This window comes from Petromyzon marinus, chromosome 7 (genome assembly GCF_048934315.1).
Source record: "Petromyzon marinus isolate PM22_M1 ecotype Great Lakes invasive population chromosome 7, UKy_Petmar_22M1.pri1.0, whole genome shotgun sequence".
Lineage (NCBI taxonomy): Eukaryota > Metazoa > Chordata > Hyperoartia > Petromyzontiformes > Petromyzontidae > Petromyzon > Petromyzon marinus.
The window spans coordinates 592,164-609,924 of NC_133673.1; the positions used below are offsets into that span (position 1 = coordinate 592,164).

Consider the following 17,761-nt stretch of genomic DNA (forward strand, 5'->3'; position numbering starts at 1 on the left):
CTGGTTGGTGGGGTGCCATGATCTGTGCTTGACCAGGGCCAGATCAGATAGCCTCCTCTAGCGCCTGTAGCTGGAGGAACTGGGAGCACAGGAATTAGGTTAGATACAGTGAGGGAAAAAAGTATTTGATCCCCTGCTGATTTTGTACGTTTGCCCACTGACAAAGAAATGATCTGTCTATAATTTTAATGGTAGGTTTATTTGAACAGTGAGAGACAGAATAACAACAAGAAAATCCAGAAAAACGCATGTCAAAAACGTTATAAATTGATTTGCTTTTTAATGAGGGAAATAAGTATTTGACCCCCTCAATCAGAAAGATTTCTGGCTCTCAGGTGTCTTTTATACAGGTAACGAGCTGAGATTAGGAGCACACTCTTAAAGGGAGTGCTCCTAATCTTAGCTTGTTACCTGTATAAAAGACATCTGTCCACAGAAGCAATCAATCAATCAGATTCCAAACTCTCCACCATGGCCAAGACCAAAGAGCTCTCCAAGGATGTCAGGGACAAGATTGTAGACCTACACAAGGCTAGAATGGGCTACAAGACTATTGCTAAGCAGCTTAGTGAGAAGGTGACAACAGTTGGTGCGATTATTCGCAAATGGAAGAAACACAAAAGAACTGTCAATCTCCCTCGGCCTGGGGCTCCATGCAAGATCTCACCTCGTGGAGTTGCAATGATCATGAGAACGGTGAGGAATCAGCCCAGAACTACACAGGAGGATCTTGTCAATGATCTCAAGGCAGCTGGGACCATAGTCACCAAGAAAACAATTGGTAACACACTACGCCGTGAAGGACTGAAATCCTGCAGTGCCCGCAAGGTCCCCCTGCTCAAGAAAGCAAATATACATGTCCGTCTGGCCAATGAACATCTGAATGATTCAGAGGACAACTGGGTGAAAGTGTCGTGGTCAAATGAGACCAAAATGGAGCTCTTTGGCATCAACTCAACTCGCCGTGTTTGGAGGAGGAGAAATGCTGCCTATGACCCCAAGAACACCATCCCCACCGTCAAACATGGAGGTGGAAACATTATGCTTTGGGGGTGTTTTTCTGCTAAGGGGACAGGACAACTTCACCGCATCAAAGGGACGATGGGCGGGGCCTTGTGCCGTCAGATCTTGGGTGAGAACCTCCTTCCCTCAGCCAGGGCATTAAAAATGGGTCGTGGATGGGTATTCCAGCATGACAATGACCCAAAACACATGGCCAAGGCAACAAAGGCTTGGCTCAAGAAGAAGCACATTAAGGTCCTGGAGTGGCCTAGCCAGTCTCCAGACCTTAATCCCATAGAAAATCTGTGGAGGGACCTGAAGGTTCGAGTTGCCGAACGTCAGCCTCGAAACCTTAATGACTTAGAGAAGATCTGCAAAGAGGAGTGGGACAAAATCCCTCCTGAGATGTGTGCAAACCTGGTGGCCAACTACAAGAAACGTCTGACCTCTGTGATTGCCAACAAGGGTTTTGCCACCAAGTACTAAGTCATGTTTTGCAGAGGGGTCAAATACTTATTTCCCTCATTAAAATGCAAATCAATTTATAACATTTTTGACATGCGTTTTTCCGGATTTTTGTTGTTGTTATTCTGTCTCTTACTGTTCAAATAAACCTACCATTAAAATTATAGACTGATCATTTATTTGTCAGTGGGCAAACGTACAAAATCAGCAGGGGATCAAAGACTTTTTTCCCTCACTGTAGCCTAGGGGGTGTCCCAGTGTGTATACGGGTGAAGGGGCCGTTACCCCTTTCAGCGTAACCCTTAAGTTGAATAAACAGTGCTGCCTCTACTCCACCGTCTCCGTGTCCCGTGAACCCACTTCATATGCATAATACACATGACTTATTATTATGTTTGTTATTAAGACTCTTATACACATATGCGTTCTAATAATGATTATTGTATATAATATATACAACCTAATTGCATGATATATTGTGTGCATCATATACAAATGTGAATAAACACATGATTAGTTGTTAATTATTATTAATAAGGCGTTTGTGTAAACTGCGTACGACATGCCATATATCATACAATTATGTTGTATGTGTTATACACGAATGCCTTATTGAAAGACGAATGCACGTAAACGTTCCGTGCGTGCAACTTAGGAGTTGCTTTGTGAGAATTGTTCAACTCATCCGTGAATTCAAACAACAATAATAATAATAATCATTGCATTCATGCTTTGTACGTGCGACAATTCAATTTGTTTGGCTGTGCTGGGTGGTGGGGGGTGTTAATGATACAAAATTGGCCACATAATTTACGTGGCCTAACCCAAAAATCAATTACGAATCGTATTAATGGCAGCGAAAACCAACGTGTTAAAGAGTTTTTTTGTGTGTATCTTATTGTTTTTTTGTACCCACTTTTCCGTGGAAAAAATAATAATTAATGTTTAGATGTTTGTCTCGGTGTTTTGTCTTCTCGGTCGAGCAGGTCACACTTGTGGAGTGGTCAAATAGAAACACGGCTTGGATCGTCCGGCCTTGGAAGCAGGTCTTCAAGCACTGGCAGCATGGAGGGAGGAACCATCACCACCACCCCAAACAGGGTGAGCAGTGTGCATCTACTAACCTCTTCCTATAATTATTATTGTCTGTATATATTCGCCCTTGATATATTTGGTTACTCGTTTGTTCTCTTTGCTCAATCACATTCTAATTATGCAGTAAGCTTCATGTCCTAAGATGAAGAGATTTCCATGGTGAACTCTTGCATGCAGCTAACGTGCACCACCTTGTGTGTAGCTGCCACCAGGGAACTACTCCTGAAATCACTCGAGTAGGGCTCTGTAGTCACACTCTGAATAGGGCTCTGTAGTCACACTCTGGATAGGGCTCTGTATTTCTACTCTGGATAGGGTTCTGTATTCATACTCTGCATAGGGCTCTGTAGTCACACTCTGGATAGGGCTCTGTATTCATACTCTAGATAGGGCTCTGTATCCATACTCTGGATAGGGCTCTGTATTCATACACTGGATAGGGCTCTGTATTCATACTCTGGATAGGGCTCTGTATCCATACTCTGGATAGGGCTCTGTATTCACCCTATGAGCAGGGCTCTGTGGTCACACTCTGGGCAAACATTGTACATTCCCTGAGAAGAGTGTTCCATCTAGATTAAATAAAAAACTTTAATTTCCAAGTCCAGAATACTTCTCAACGAAGTGACACCCCAAATTGAACGTGATGGTATGCCCGTGCAGTCAATGGAAACTGGACTGCAACCGTTAACTCACTCATCACACTTGAGAACTTGGATTAATCGAAAATTGCTGCTGTCCAGTCTCAAACCCAAACATCTCAATGGTGCCAGCTGAGTGCTCTGATGTAGAGTAGATCTTTCTTATAAAACTACCTTATTTAGTAGAGTGCATCATATATGACTTACTTTTAGCTATTCACATGGTATTTTTTTTGAGAAAATAAAAAAAACTAGTGGGTAGTAATATATTGTTTGCAATTTGTCTTTAAAATTAATGGTATTTAAATCATTGCGAATGTTTTATTATACAGTGAGGGAAAAATTATTTGACCCCCTGCTGATTTTGTACGTTTGCCCACTGACAAAGAAATGATCAGTCTAGAATTTTGTAGGTTTATTTGAACAGTGAGACACAGAATAACAACATAAAAATCCAGAAAAACGCATGTCAAAATGTTATAAATTGATTTGCAATTTGTTGAGGGAAATAAGTATTTGACCCCCTCTCAATCAGAAAGATTTCTGGCTCCCAGGTGTCTTTTATACAGGTAACGAGCTGAGATTAGGAGCACACTCTTAAAGGGAGTGCTCCTAATCTCAGCTTGTTACCTGTATAAAAGACACCTGTCCACGGAAACAATCAATCAATCAGATTCCAAACTCTCCACCATGGCCAAGACCAAAGAGCTCTCCAAGGATGTCAGGGACAAGATTGTAGACCTACACAAGGCTGGAATGGGCTACAAGACCATTGCCAAGCAGCTTGGTGAGAAGGTGACAACAGTTGTAGCGATTATTCGCAAATGAAAGAAACACAAAATAACTGTCAATCTCCCTCGGCCTGGGGCTCCATGCAAGATCTCACCTCGTGGAGTTGCAATGATCATGCAAACGGTGAGGAATCAACCCATAACTACACGGGAGGATCTTGTCAATGATCTCAAGGCAGCTGGGACCATAGTCACCAAGAAAACAATTGGTAACACACTACGCCGTGAAGGACTGAAATCCTGCAGCGCCCGCAAGGTCCCTCTGCTCAAGAAAGCACATATACATGCCCGTCTGAAGTTTGCCAATGAACATCTGAATGATTCAGAGGACAACTGGGTGAAAGTGTTGTGGTCAGATGAGACCAAAATGGAGCTCTTTGGCATCAACTCAACTCGCCGTGTTTGGAGGAGGAGGAATCCTGCCTATGACCCCAAGAACACCATCCCCACCGTCAAACATGGAGGTGGAAACATTATGCTTTGGGGGTGATTTTCTGCTAAGGGGACAGGACAACTTCACCGCATCAAAGGGACAATGGACGGGGCCATGTACCGTCAAATCTTGGGTGAGAACCTCCTTCCCTCAGCCAGGGCATTGAAAATGGGTCGTGGATGGGTATTCCAGCATGACAATGACCCAAAACACATGGCCAAGGCAACAAAGAAGTGGCTCAAGAAGAAGCACATTAAGGTCCTGGAGTGGCCTAGCCAGTCTCCAGACCTTAATCCCATAGAAAATATGTGGAGGGAGCTGAAGGTTCGAGTTGCCAAACGTCAGCCTCGAAACCTTAATGACTTGGAGAAGATCTGCAAAAAGGAGTGGAACAAAATCCCTCCTGAGATGTGTGCAAACCTGGTGGCCAACTACAAGAAACGTCTGGCCTCTGTGATTGCCAACAAGGGTTTTGCCACCAAGTACTAAGTCATGTTTTGCAGAGGGGTCAAATACTTATTTCCCTCAATAAAATGCAAATCAATTCATAAAAATTTTGACATGCGTTTTTCTGGATTTTGTTGTTGTTTTTCTGTCTCTCACTGTTCAAATAAACCTACCATGATAGAATGATCATTTATTTGTCAGTGGGCAAACGTACAAAATCAGCAGGGGATCAAATACTTTTTTCCCTCACTGTAAGTGAAAGTAGGTAAACATGGTGTATTTGATCATCATCATCATCAGACTTGATCTATCCACTGCTGGATGAAGTCTTCTCCACTACAACATCATCCCTCCCGGTCTTGCTATGCCACAATGCATCTTGTTGGTGCACATGAGCTGATGTAATCACTCGATCTCAGCAGCGGTCATCCTCTCGGACATGTATTGTCCTTTGGTTGCCATTCCACAGGCAGTCACATGCATCAACCATCATCCCTTCTCGTGACAAGTCCTGCCCACGTCAACATGACGCCTCTAACTTGCAGTTGTTATCTAATACACGCGTTCCTCTTTAAGTATCTCGGTAAATTTTCCAGAATGCATCTTTCCATGACTCTTGGTGTACTATTACGTTTTTAGCCAATTTTGTCACTGTCCACTAATCCATCATATAGAACATGCGATAAGCACTCCATTGACAATATTCACATTTTTAGCACAATGCCATGTTGCTTTTTATTAAATTAAAATTTAAAAAGACATTCTAACCTCTTCTCACTCACTCCTATATGTAATAACGTCCATGCTGATATGCCTTCCATCAGCATTGGAACGGTGGCACTGCGGTAGCCCAGCGGTAGCGCTGCGTTCGCCGCTTGTTGCAGAGGCTCGCCGCTTGTTGCAGAGGCTCGAATCTAGCGACTGCCTTGATAATTATTTAGTACTAGCTCTACTACCCGGCTTCGCCCGAGACTTGGATTCTTGTCTTGGATTAATAGACAGCCTACGCGGAGGGTGGGGGGGATGCGTGACGTCAGCACCTCACAGATGTGATGTCACCGCTCACTAGCGGTGCAAAATGTATCCATTATTGCGCCCCCCACCCCAAAATACAAAAGTTTATTTTTATACTTTTTGCATTGTGTACAGTCTGGAAGCTACCCACATGCCAAATTTCAAGTTTTTTGCATGTTGGGAAGTATGCTAAACATTTTGAACAGACACACATATTCACAAATTTCCCTTTTATATATATAGACTAGTGGTAAGTACCCGGGATTGCCCGGGTAAAAAATATATTTCAAAACTTCTCTTAAAAACCGTACTTATACATACACAGATACTAAGGTATTGTGAAAGCCCGGTGGGCCGTTTGTCCATTTCTCCACCAACAACGTAGACAACATGACTGCTTCTTCTGCCGATTCACTTTCAGTCAAATACAAAGCTAGCCTGATTTCTAAATTCAACCACCTATCGAAGAAGAACCCAGTCCCATATATAACAAAACTAGACGTTAACAAAATCGTCATTAATCAGAGTAGCACCCCGATTTCGGACAATCTGAAAACAGTACTGGCTAGAGGGCTAAATTTTGCTGTCACCCCGAAACATATTCCTGTAGATGATATCATCTCTCAGGTCGATGTGGCCCTTAAAGGCATAGGACACATCCAAGCAGACGTTGCGAGAGCTGAAATAGCCACTATTCTTAAGAATGCTAAGAAACCCATTAGCAACATCAGCAAAAATGAACGCTCTGAACTCGCGAAATTAAAAACAGAAGTGATATAGTCATCCTCTCAGCCGACAAAGGCAACGCTACTGTAATTATGGATAAAGATTCGTACAACAACAAAATCCAGAACCTACTCAACGATGGAAGTTACTCAAAAATTAAAAATGACCCTACTAATAGCCTAACTATAAAAACCAACAAGATCATCACAAGTTCGACCTCCCTAATCGAACCAACTAAATGTCCCTCCTTAAAACCTTCTGCTGCAAGACCCCCTAGATTCTATGGTCTCCCCAAGATTCATAAAGAAGGCACTCCAGTACAACCCATCGTATCCACGATCAACTCCCCTACCTATAAGCTAGCACGTTTTCTGTCAGATACCTTGCTACCTTTCACTGGCAAGACCTCCTTAGCAGTACTTAACTCAGCTCATTTGGTCTCTATGGTCAAAGACGTTGTACTGTGCCCTGACGATATCCTTGTCAGCTTCGATGTGGTCTCCCTGTTCACCAAGGTCCCGGTACCTGACACCATTGAAATCATTGAAAATTTGGTACAACATGGATTAGACCCCGATACACCTGCGCTGATTAGACACTGCCTCACCAATACCTACTTTACTTGGAATGGCACCTTCTACAAACAAAATGAGGGTACCCCCATGGGTTCTCCCTTATCACCAGTGATAGCCAATGTTTTCATGGAGAAATTTGAATCAGACGCCATCCAGACTTCCACCCTCAGACCTTCCCTGTGGAAGAGATATGTGGATGACACTTTCGTCACTTGGCCGCATGGCCTCCCAGCTTTGAACCTTTTCCTACACCACATCAATTCTAGACATCCCGCCATCAAATTCACCATGGAAGTGGAGAAAGATGGCAAGCTACCATTCTTGGATGTTCTCTTTGAGAGGAGACCTGATGGCTCACTGGGGCATTCTGTCTACAGGAAACCCACCCACACAGATTCCTACTTGAAACCTGATTCCCACCACCACCCAGCTCAAAATAATTATCTCATCAAAACGTTATACCACAGGGCACATTGCATTTCGGACCAACACCACCTGACCAGTGAATTAAAACATATACACCTGGCCCTCAAGAGAAACAGATACTCTGACCGTATCATCCGCCAAGCTCTTTCTCCCTCCATACAGAAACAACCACTTGATACTCCGGTCAAAACCATCACACTACCATATATAGCAGGCGTTACTAAAAAGATCTTCAAAATTCAAAACAAACACAAGATCCTGGTCCGGTTCAATACAGTACACAAAATCCGTGACCTGATCCCATCCGTGAAGGATGTCGTTCCTGACTTACAGTACCCCGGGGTTTACAAATTGAGCTGCACCTGTGGTGACTGCTATATCGGGGAGACGAAACGACATGTCTCTGACTGAATTCGCGAGCACAAATCAGATTTGAAACACAGCAGAACGAAATCTTCTGCCGTAGCTGATCACTGTTACAACGCTGTGGGTGATCACGATATAGTTTTCTCCGATACCAAGGTTCTCTGCAAACCCACGGGTTTTTATCAGAGATTTGTCCACGAGGCAATTCAGATTTACAAACACAGACACAATTTCAACCGAGAGGATGGTTTCAAATTAAGCAATCATTGGAAAGATGTTCTAAATCAAACCAAACATTAAACTAATTTTCAATGGTACAGTATATTTATTCAAGTAGTGGCATCCCAAACTTTCACAGCAGCTTATTTTCCTTCACACCAACATTATGTAAACTCCCCCTCCCCCCCCACCGTGCCGGTCCAGTACATCATTTTATGCTAATTCCTTTGTCAAGGGTTTTTTTGTTTCCTCCCACACAGCTTAAAGGACGCGACCTGGGCTTGCTGTCTTCACTCCAACGCTGTCCTCTGGACAGTCCAGTCCCTTCACCTGATGAAGGCCACTTGTGTTGTGGCCGAAACGTCGTGATTTTTTGTTATTTTATTTTTACCTACGTGACTTTACGTAATAGAACCAAAGAGTATGGATCCTTGCAGTCACGAAAGCTTCAAATCTAGAATTAAGTAGTATCTCTTGCCTCTGTAGTTGTATCTACTGACTGTACAGTAGTATTTACTGACTGTAGCAGTATTTACTGACTGTAGTGGTATATACTAACTGTTTTAGTATCTACTATATATAGCAGTTTCTACCAACTGGATAGCAGTATCTACTATCACTACAGCAGTGCATACTGACTGTGGTACCTGCTATGATTACAGCAGTGCATACTGACTGTGGTACCTGCTATGATTACAGCAGTGCATACTGACTGTGGTACCTGCTATGATTACAGCAGTGCATACTGACTGTGGTGGTTCCTGCTTTCATGATAGCAGTGCATACTGACTGGTGGTACCTGCTATAACTACAGCAATGTATACTGACTGGTGGTACCTGCTATGATTAAAGCAGTGCATACTGACTGTGGTGGTACCTGCTATTACAGCAGTGCATACTGTGGTGGTTCCTGCTTTCACTACAGCAGTGCATACTGACTGTGGTGGTACCTGCTATGATTACAGCAGTGCATACTGCTGTGGTGGTACCTGCTATTACAGCAGTGCATACTGCTGTGGTGGTACCTGCAATGATTACAGCAGTGCATACTGACTGCGGTGGTACCTGTTATTACAGCAGTGCATAATGACTGTGGTAGTACCTGCTATGACTACAGCATTGCATGTTGACTGTGGTGGTACCTGCTATGACTACAGCAGTGCATGCTAACTGTGGTGGTATCCTGCTATGACTACAGCATTGCATACTGACCGTGGTGGTATCCTGCTATGACTACAGCAGTGAATGCTGACTGTGGTGGCACCTGCTATGATTACAGCAGTGCATACTGCTGTGGTGGTACCTGATATTACAGCAGTGCATACTACTGTGGTGGTACCTGCAATGATTCCAGCAGTGCATACTGACTGTGGTGGTACCTGCTATTACAGCAGTGCATACTGACTGTGGTTTTACCTGCTATGACTACAGCATTGCATGTTGACTGTGGTGGTACCTGCTATGACTACAGCATTGCATGCTGACTGGTGCTATCCTGCTTTCACTCCAGCATTGCATGCTAACTGTGGTGGTATCCTGCTATGACTACAGCAGTGCATGCTGACTGTGGTGGTATCCTGCTATGACTACAGCATTGCATGCTGACTGTGGTGGAACCTGCTATCACTACAGCAGTGCATACTGACTGTGGTGGTACCTGCTATGATTACAGCAGTGCATATTGTGGTGGTACCTGCTATGATTACAGCAGTGCATACTGACTGTGGTGGCACCTGCTATGATTACAGCAGTGCATACTGCTATGGTGGTACCTGCTATTATTACAGCAGTGCATACTGTGGTGGTTCTTGCTTTCACAACAGCAGTGCATACTGACTGTGGTGGTTCCTGCTATGATTACAGCATTGCATCCTGACTGTGGTGGTATCCTGCTTTGATTACAGCATTGGTGCTGACTGTGGTGGTATCCTGCTATAACTACAGCATTGCATACTGACCGTGGTGGTATCCTGCTATGATGACAGCATTGCATGCTGACTGTGGTGGTATCCTGCTATGACTACACCATTGCATGCTGACTGTGGTGGTATCCTGCTTTCACTACAGCATTACATGGTAACTGTGGTGGTATCCTGCTATGACTACAGCATTGCATACTGACCGTGGTGATATCCTGCTATGACGACAGCATTGCATGCTGACTGTGGTGGTATCCTGCTTTCACTACAGCATTACATGCTGACTGTGGTGGTATCCTGCTATGACTACAGCATTGCATGCTGACCATGGTGGTATCCTGCTATGACTACAGCAGTGCATGGTAACTGTGGTGGTATCCTGCTATGACTACAGCAGTGCATACTGACTGTGGTGGTATCCTGCTATGACTACAGCAGTGCATACTGACTGTGGTGGTATCCTGCTATGACTACAGAAGTGCATGCTGACTTTGGTGGTATCCTGCTATAACTACAGCAGTACATACTGACTGTGGTGGTATCCTGCTTTGACTACAGCATTGCATGCTGACTGTGGTGGTATCCTGATTTCACTACATAATTGCATGCTGATTGTGGTGGTATCCTGCTATGACTACAGCATTGCATGCTGACCATGGTGGTATCCTGCTATGACTACAGCAGTGCATGCTGACCATGGTGGTATCCTGCTATGACTACAGCAGTGCATGCTGACTGTGGTGGTATCCTGCTATGACTGCAGCATTGCATGCTGACTGTGGTGGTATCCTGCTATCATTACTGCAGTGCATACGGACTGTGGTGGTAACCTGTTTTAACAACAGCAGTGCATACTGATTGTGGTGGTATCGTGCTATGACTACAGCAGTGCATGCTGACTGTGGTGGTATCCTGCTATGACTACAGCAGTGCATACCGACTATGGTGGTTCCTGCTATGATTACAGCTTTCACTACATAGTACATGCTGACTATTTATCTTATATATGAAAGGAAAAGTTGTGAATGTGTGTCTGTTCGAAATGTTTAGCATACTTGCCGATATGCAACCAACTTATATTATCATCCACTCACTCACATTCACTCATCATGCACTCACTTATCATATGCTGACTCACTCATCATACGCTGACTCACTCACACATCATACACTGGGAGTGTCATGCTGCCAGCTATGGCTTCTAGTTTGGTCGTACATGTTTATATATCGTTTATTGTTAAATGAGAATCACAGTTCCTATGATTACTGTTGTTACATTGTTTTTGAAGCTTTTTGGTGATTTAGAAAACATATGGTTAATCAATCTTATGTTTGGTATTGTTTGACTTGCATCACACTGGGATTTGAGCACACAGCGTTGTAATACATTTTTTTTATTATTTGCTGGTTTATCCAGGATGTTTCTGTTGCGCGTCGTCGCTTCAAGACGATTCTAAAGTAATCTACAGCCTTCGATTCCTTTGCGCGATTTAAATAATCGATTTTTGGCGCGCTCGGGTTTTATATTTTAAATTAATGAGTTATCTTTTCATTTGTATGTTATGTTTTTAAGTTTTCAGACGTTTTAAAATATATTTCCCCGCTAGTAGCAGTATGTATATCGACTCTATAGCACAAAGTACTCACCTGACAGATTGCCGTGACGAGGCCAAGTCCCGTGCAGAGCCTCCGGCCTCGCCTAGATTGCCCGGCCGGCCGAGGCTGTGGGCTGGGCCGCTACCCCCCCCCCCCCCCGCGCTACAAGAATCCTATTTAATCGCTATAATTTTTGTATTTACCGACCCTATAATAGTGCACACATTGGGGTGGAGGGGGAGAGAAGAGGACATAACACTTTGATGAATTTACCTCAGCGTTGCGTGTAAATTTGTTGCATTTTGAATGAGAAATGGCGTCCCCCCTGCAGCGACGGCGTCTGTGCGTTGCCAGGGGCAACTTGTGTCAGAGTTTCGCGCATGCGCAGCAGCGAGCCGGTCGGTAAAAATCGCACTAAAACGTTAACTTAACCACTTTAAAGGTGACGGATGGGAAAACGGAATAGCCTATGCCAAGCAGAAGGCTTGGGGCGTGCCTCCCGGCAAACATTTTTCCACGCGAACCTCGAGGTCCAAGAGCCAAATCCCCCGCAAGCGAGCGTACACAGACAGACGGACAGATGGACAGACAGACGGACAGACAGACAAAAAATGAGTTTTATAGGTTAGATTACCCGGAATACCAAGTGCAGTCTACTTCACAGTAGACTATATTCATCGGGCCAATCATTGCCCCCTACTGGTAGACTAATGCCCGTTTGCAGGCCAGATGCTAACTGACTAAAACGACACTTTATTTGACCAGGTAAGGCTCACTGAGCTATATAGCTCTTTTTCAGAAGCGACCTGGCCGCAAATAATAGCTTAAAGAAGTGGCTTATGTGGGTATTCATAGCAGCCAAATACTCTAAACGTATGTTTCTAAATGTAGAGGGAATAACCGGAGGATCCGAAGAAAAATCCACACTACCACAGAGAGAGAAACACGCAAACTCCAGATATACAGGTGTCAGGGTCGGGATCGAACGCACGACCTCCTGTATACCTGGCGAGATAGTTAACATCTTTCCACGATGGCACTCTTACTTTGTGCCCGCAGGGACAGCTGCCACTGTGGGTGCCTTTTCAAATGTTTAGGATGTCATGTAAAGCACTCTGAGATGCCCCAATTTATAGGGTGCTGAATCAAAAACAAGTTCCTATCATGATCTGTCCAAATATTATGCATAGCTTTATGAGAGTGTATCACCTTTCCTGAATCCTCTTCTAACATGTATTTGGTTACTTTGCGAAATCCCACGGAGCAAATGGTATTTTCAGTATGGTTCTCTAAGCTATAAAAAGATAAACAGCACAATAACAATAATGGACCAGTACTGCTATCCCACGACTCATTTGATCATTGGGGCGCCCTTGCTCCACTCCACTGACGTTTTTCGAACTGGATCTTTTTTCCTCCAATTTTTTTCCTTTGACTGCTGCCTTCTGAAGCACTGATTTTCGATATGCTGCTGCCCCTCATGAAAGGGCCAAACCATTTCAGTTTCCTCTATTTGTTGGTGTTGAGGAGAGACTCTTGTTTTGGAGTCAATCGTTTGCCGTATACATTCAGTTGATCACTTTTCCACATAATACATCCATCAGGACCTTATGGGAAATTTTCATTTCAATTGCTTTTAGATGTTTCTCTGTCTAGGCTGTGGGATTCTGAGTTTCACAGCCGTGCATGACAATGGAAACACCTGGAGCCAGTCGAGGATGCAACAAAAGTATCGCGTTGTGTTTTACCATAATTATCCACTCGCTAAATGAATGTTAACCACCTAAATTTTTAAGATGGAAATGGCAAAATGTACATTGTTTTCCTTGTGTTACACAGTTTATATGTACATTAACATTAAATTCTCTGCGTGTTTTTCTGTCATCCGACTCAGACGCCAACGTCCTCGAAGAAGTTGCAAAACTTTGGGAAGCGCTCACACGCTATCCAGAGGAACCCGAATGCTCCCGTGATGATTCGCGGGTGGCTGCACAAGCAGGTTCAGGCACCCACCAGTTATACCTGACATTGCGACACAACTGAAATCACAGGTACACATGACGTACGCGAGAGGAGCAAATCTAACTGAAAAGCTAAACGTGTGCGTTGTTTGTGTTTCATAGGACAGCACTGGCATGAGGCTGTGGAAGCGACGGTGGTTTGTTCTGGCTGATTTCTGTTTGTTCTATTACAAAGGTGAGGCACGTAGAGAGTGGATGTACGTTGCTTCAGTAGGAAGTTACGGGAATGACATGGCCTGCATGCACGAACTTCCCAGAGCCACAAGGGATGGCGACGGCAAGTAGAGGCCTGCATTCAGCAGAGTGTTGGCAATGGATGATGATGATGATGATGATAAAATGATGAAAATGTATTTAATGGAAATTAAATAATTTAACTTAAATAACATTACTTTATCACCACACAATACAAGTTGAGCAAAACTAATTCCTGGATGGTTGTTCCTGCCAGGATGTCACACCTGTTTAAGAAGCTGGATCCGGTTATTCTAACTTCCTGGATTTTATTTTACTTCTTGGATATTGTCCCGATGATTCTCGATGTAGAATGAAGGGTAATTTCATATCTCGTTGCTAAATTTAGTTGTCAGAATTATTCTTCACCTCACCAGTGAGTTGAAACAATTATATACATAATTGGCGCATTAAATGCTTGTACATTTGCCAATTCGTGAGTAATTTGTTAAGTTGAGTGGCGGAGGATTTTAACAGCACAAACATGGGCAAAATCATGAAGCGGCCTCACCCAACAATCAATTGTTACTCATGATTCCACAAGAGTACGTCAGCCCTGTGAAATGTCGGTGTAGATGGCCGCGAAGACGAGGTCCTGGGCAGCATCTCCCTCCCAAGCTTCCGCATCTCAGAAGTGGAGCCTTCTGATCGCATCAGCCGCAAGTTCACCTTCAAGGTGCGACCACTGCCTGTACTTCCTCTCGAAACGTTATTCAATCACCCATCCTGACCGTGCACTGAGGAGCTTATAGATAGATTGATACATAAATAAAAAATCTGGAGATTGTGCTCAGTTTCTTCCAAAAAGGTGAGGTGGTGACGTGGCATTGGTTGGTTGTGGTAGCCTTCATTCATACTTGGACTACTCGCTGGTGTGTGCTAATCCCATAAGTGTAGCTTCCTCATTCGAGTATAGGTGGATGCATAGTTTTGTAAAGTATGTGTATAGGATATAAATACAAATATTGTCGCGTTTATTCCAGTGAGAATTAGGAATTACAGTAAAACCTCTTGAAGTCGGACTCAAGTAAGCCAGAATTCGGGTGAGCTGGAAAGACTTTGTTAAAATAATAACAAAAGATAAAAAACTCCGACCACTTGTCAAAAAAATATATCCGATATATACGAGGAACAATAAGATAAGTAAATGACGAGAAAAACTCATCGTTATGGAAATAGGCAGTTTTTCAGGAATGACTGATGTTCTTTTTTGCATAGTGCATAAGGGCTGCATGCTATTTACAACACTAGGAAGTGTAGGTCGCTGTTCTCGATGATTAAAAACGATCAAGTGTGTTTGTACAGGAGCGATTGTAAACCTACTTACTTATCTTTTGTACAGAAAATAGTGAATCTGTGCCTTGGTCATCCAGTGGTGCTGCTCACACTTTCTTGTATTGGTACTCTTTACTTAACATATATTTTCCGAGTAACCAAAATATGATTCAACTCCATCGGAAAAATCTCTTCAGCCTTCCGCATCCACAGTGAGGCTCATGCTTCTCACCTCTGCTTCGTGGGGATGCCAAAGTGACTTGGATTAAAACTCGACAGCAGTGATTCTTAGGTGTTATTAAAGTTTCAACATGGCGGAAATCCCATCATCTGCGTTAGTAAGGGGGACCAAATCGTGATTTTAGTTCGAAAATCCGTTAAAAAACACATTCATGCTCAAGCGTGTACAACGGAATTAGCTGCGTGATTCCATTAATCCGCCAAAAGTTGCAGATTACAAGGTTACACCTCTTTCTCAGACCTAAATCTGCCGCATAGGTTTAAATTCAAGGATATTGGCATTTTTTAGACTTGATATGCAAGAAACATTATTTCCACTCAACAAATCTGAACCCCGCATTTCCTTGCAGCCTCTGCTCCTGCTGTAACTCCACGGTTTGCGTAGTGCCAATGCGTGAGGCATTGGCACTACGCAGTTTGCAGAGTGCGAGAAGTTGACACTGCGCGATTTGCAGAGCGCGAGGCATTGGCACTGGGCGATTTGCAGACCGCGAGGCACTGGCACTGGGCGATTTGCAGAGCGCGAGGCATTGGCACTGCACGGTTTGCAGAGAGCGAGGCATTGGCACTGGGCGATTTGCAGAGTGCGAGGCATTGGCACTGGGCGATTTGCAGAGCGCGAGGCATTGGCACTGCACGGTTTGCAGAGCGCGAGGCATTGGCACTGGGCGATTTGCAGAGCGCGAGGCATTGGCACTGGGCGATTTGCAGAGCGCGAGGCACTGGCACTGCACGGTTTGCAGAGCGCGAGGCATTGGCACTGGGCGATTTGCAGAGCACAAGGTGCTTTCACTGCGCAGTTTGTAGAGCGCGAGACGTTGGCACTGCGCGGTTTGCAGAGCGCGAGACGTTGGCACTGCACCACCGTTGCGGAGTGCCGCGGATCTCGGGAGCATCCCAGAACCATGAATAATTAACACTATGTAACACAATTTTTGTTCCTGGGTACTAAGTGTTATTTTTTAATTCCTTATGCCTGAAAAGTATAGAAAGTGGCTATTATTCCCTACAAACTAGATTCGAAGCTTTCGTAACTGCAGGAATTACTCTTTGGTTCTTTCGGTAAAGTCACGTAGAAAATCAAATCAAATAATAATACAGTAAGTGAAAAAAGTATTTGATCCCCTGCTGATTTTGTACGTTTGCCCACTGACAAAGAAATGATCAGTCTAGAATTTTAATGGTAGGTTTATTTGAACAGTGAGAGACAGAATAACAACATAAAAATCAAGAAAAACGCATGTCCAAAATGTTATAAATTGATTTGCATTTTAATGAGGGAAATAAGTATTTGACCCCCTCTCAATCAGAAAGATTTCTGGCTCCCAGGTGTCTTTTATACAGGTAACGAGCTGAGATTAGGAGCGCACTCTTAAAGGGAGTGCTCCTAATCTCAGCTTGTTACCTGTATAAAAGACACCTGTCCACAGAAGCAATCAATCAATCAGATTCCAAACTCTCCACCATGGCCAAGACCAAAGAACTCTCCAAGGATGTCAGGGACAAGATTGTAGACCTACACAAGGCTGGAATGGGCTACAAGACCATTGCCAAGCAGCTTGGTGAGAAGGTGACAACAGTTGGTGCGATTATTCGCAAATGGAAGAAACACAAAAGAACTGTCAATCTCCCTCGGCCTGGGGCTCCATGCAAGATCTCACCTCGTGGAGTTGCAATGATCATGAGAACGGTGAGGAATCAGCCCAGAACTACACAGGAAAGCACATATACATGCACGTCTGAAGTTTTGCCAATGAACATATGAATGATTCTGAGGACAACTGGGTGAAAGTGTTGTGGTCAGATGAGATCAAAATTGAGCTCTTTGGCATCAACTCAACTCGCCATGTTTGGAGGAGGAGGAGGAATGCTGCCTATGACCCCAAGAACACCATCCCCACCGTCAAACATGGAGGTGAAAACATTATGCTTTGGGGGTGTTTTTCTGTTAAGGGGACAAGACAACTTCACCACATCAAAGGGACGATGGACGGGGCCATGTACCGTCAAATCTTGGGTGAGAACCTCCTTCCCTCAGCCAGGGCATTGAAAATGGGTCGTGGATGGGTATTCCAGCATGACAATGACCCAAAACACACGGCCAAGGCAACAAAGGAGTGGCTCAAGAAGAAGCACATTAAGGTCCTAGAGTGGCCTAGCCAATCTCCAGACCTTAATCCCATAGAAAATCTGTGGAGGGAGCTGAAGGTTCGAGTTTCCAAACGTCAGCCTCGAAACCTTAATTACTTGGAGAAGATCTGCAAAGACGAGTGGGA

General features: G+C 44.0%; 1 protein-coding gene across 17 annotated transcripts in view; it reads left to right on the top strand.

Moving 5' to 3' along the window:
- The window catches only part of LOC116939822 (pleckstrin homology domain-containing family A member 6-like), a 126,363-nt gene that overhangs the window by 44,830 nt on the left and 63,772 nt on the right, over positions 1-17,761 (top strand). For all 17 annotated transcript variants that reach the window (XM_076065195.1, XM_076065193.1, XM_076065197.1 and 14 more), the window contains 4 exons: positions 2,454-2,568; positions 13,610-13,714; positions 13,839-13,911; positions 14,546-14,646. In XM_076065195.1, the coding sequence (XP_075921310.1) occupies positions 2,454-2,568; positions 13,610-13,714; positions 13,839-13,911; positions 14,546-14,646 (394 nt within the window). The remainder of the gene's footprint in view (positions 1-2,453; positions 2,569-13,609; positions 13,715-13,838; positions 13,912-14,545; positions 14,647-17,761) is intronic.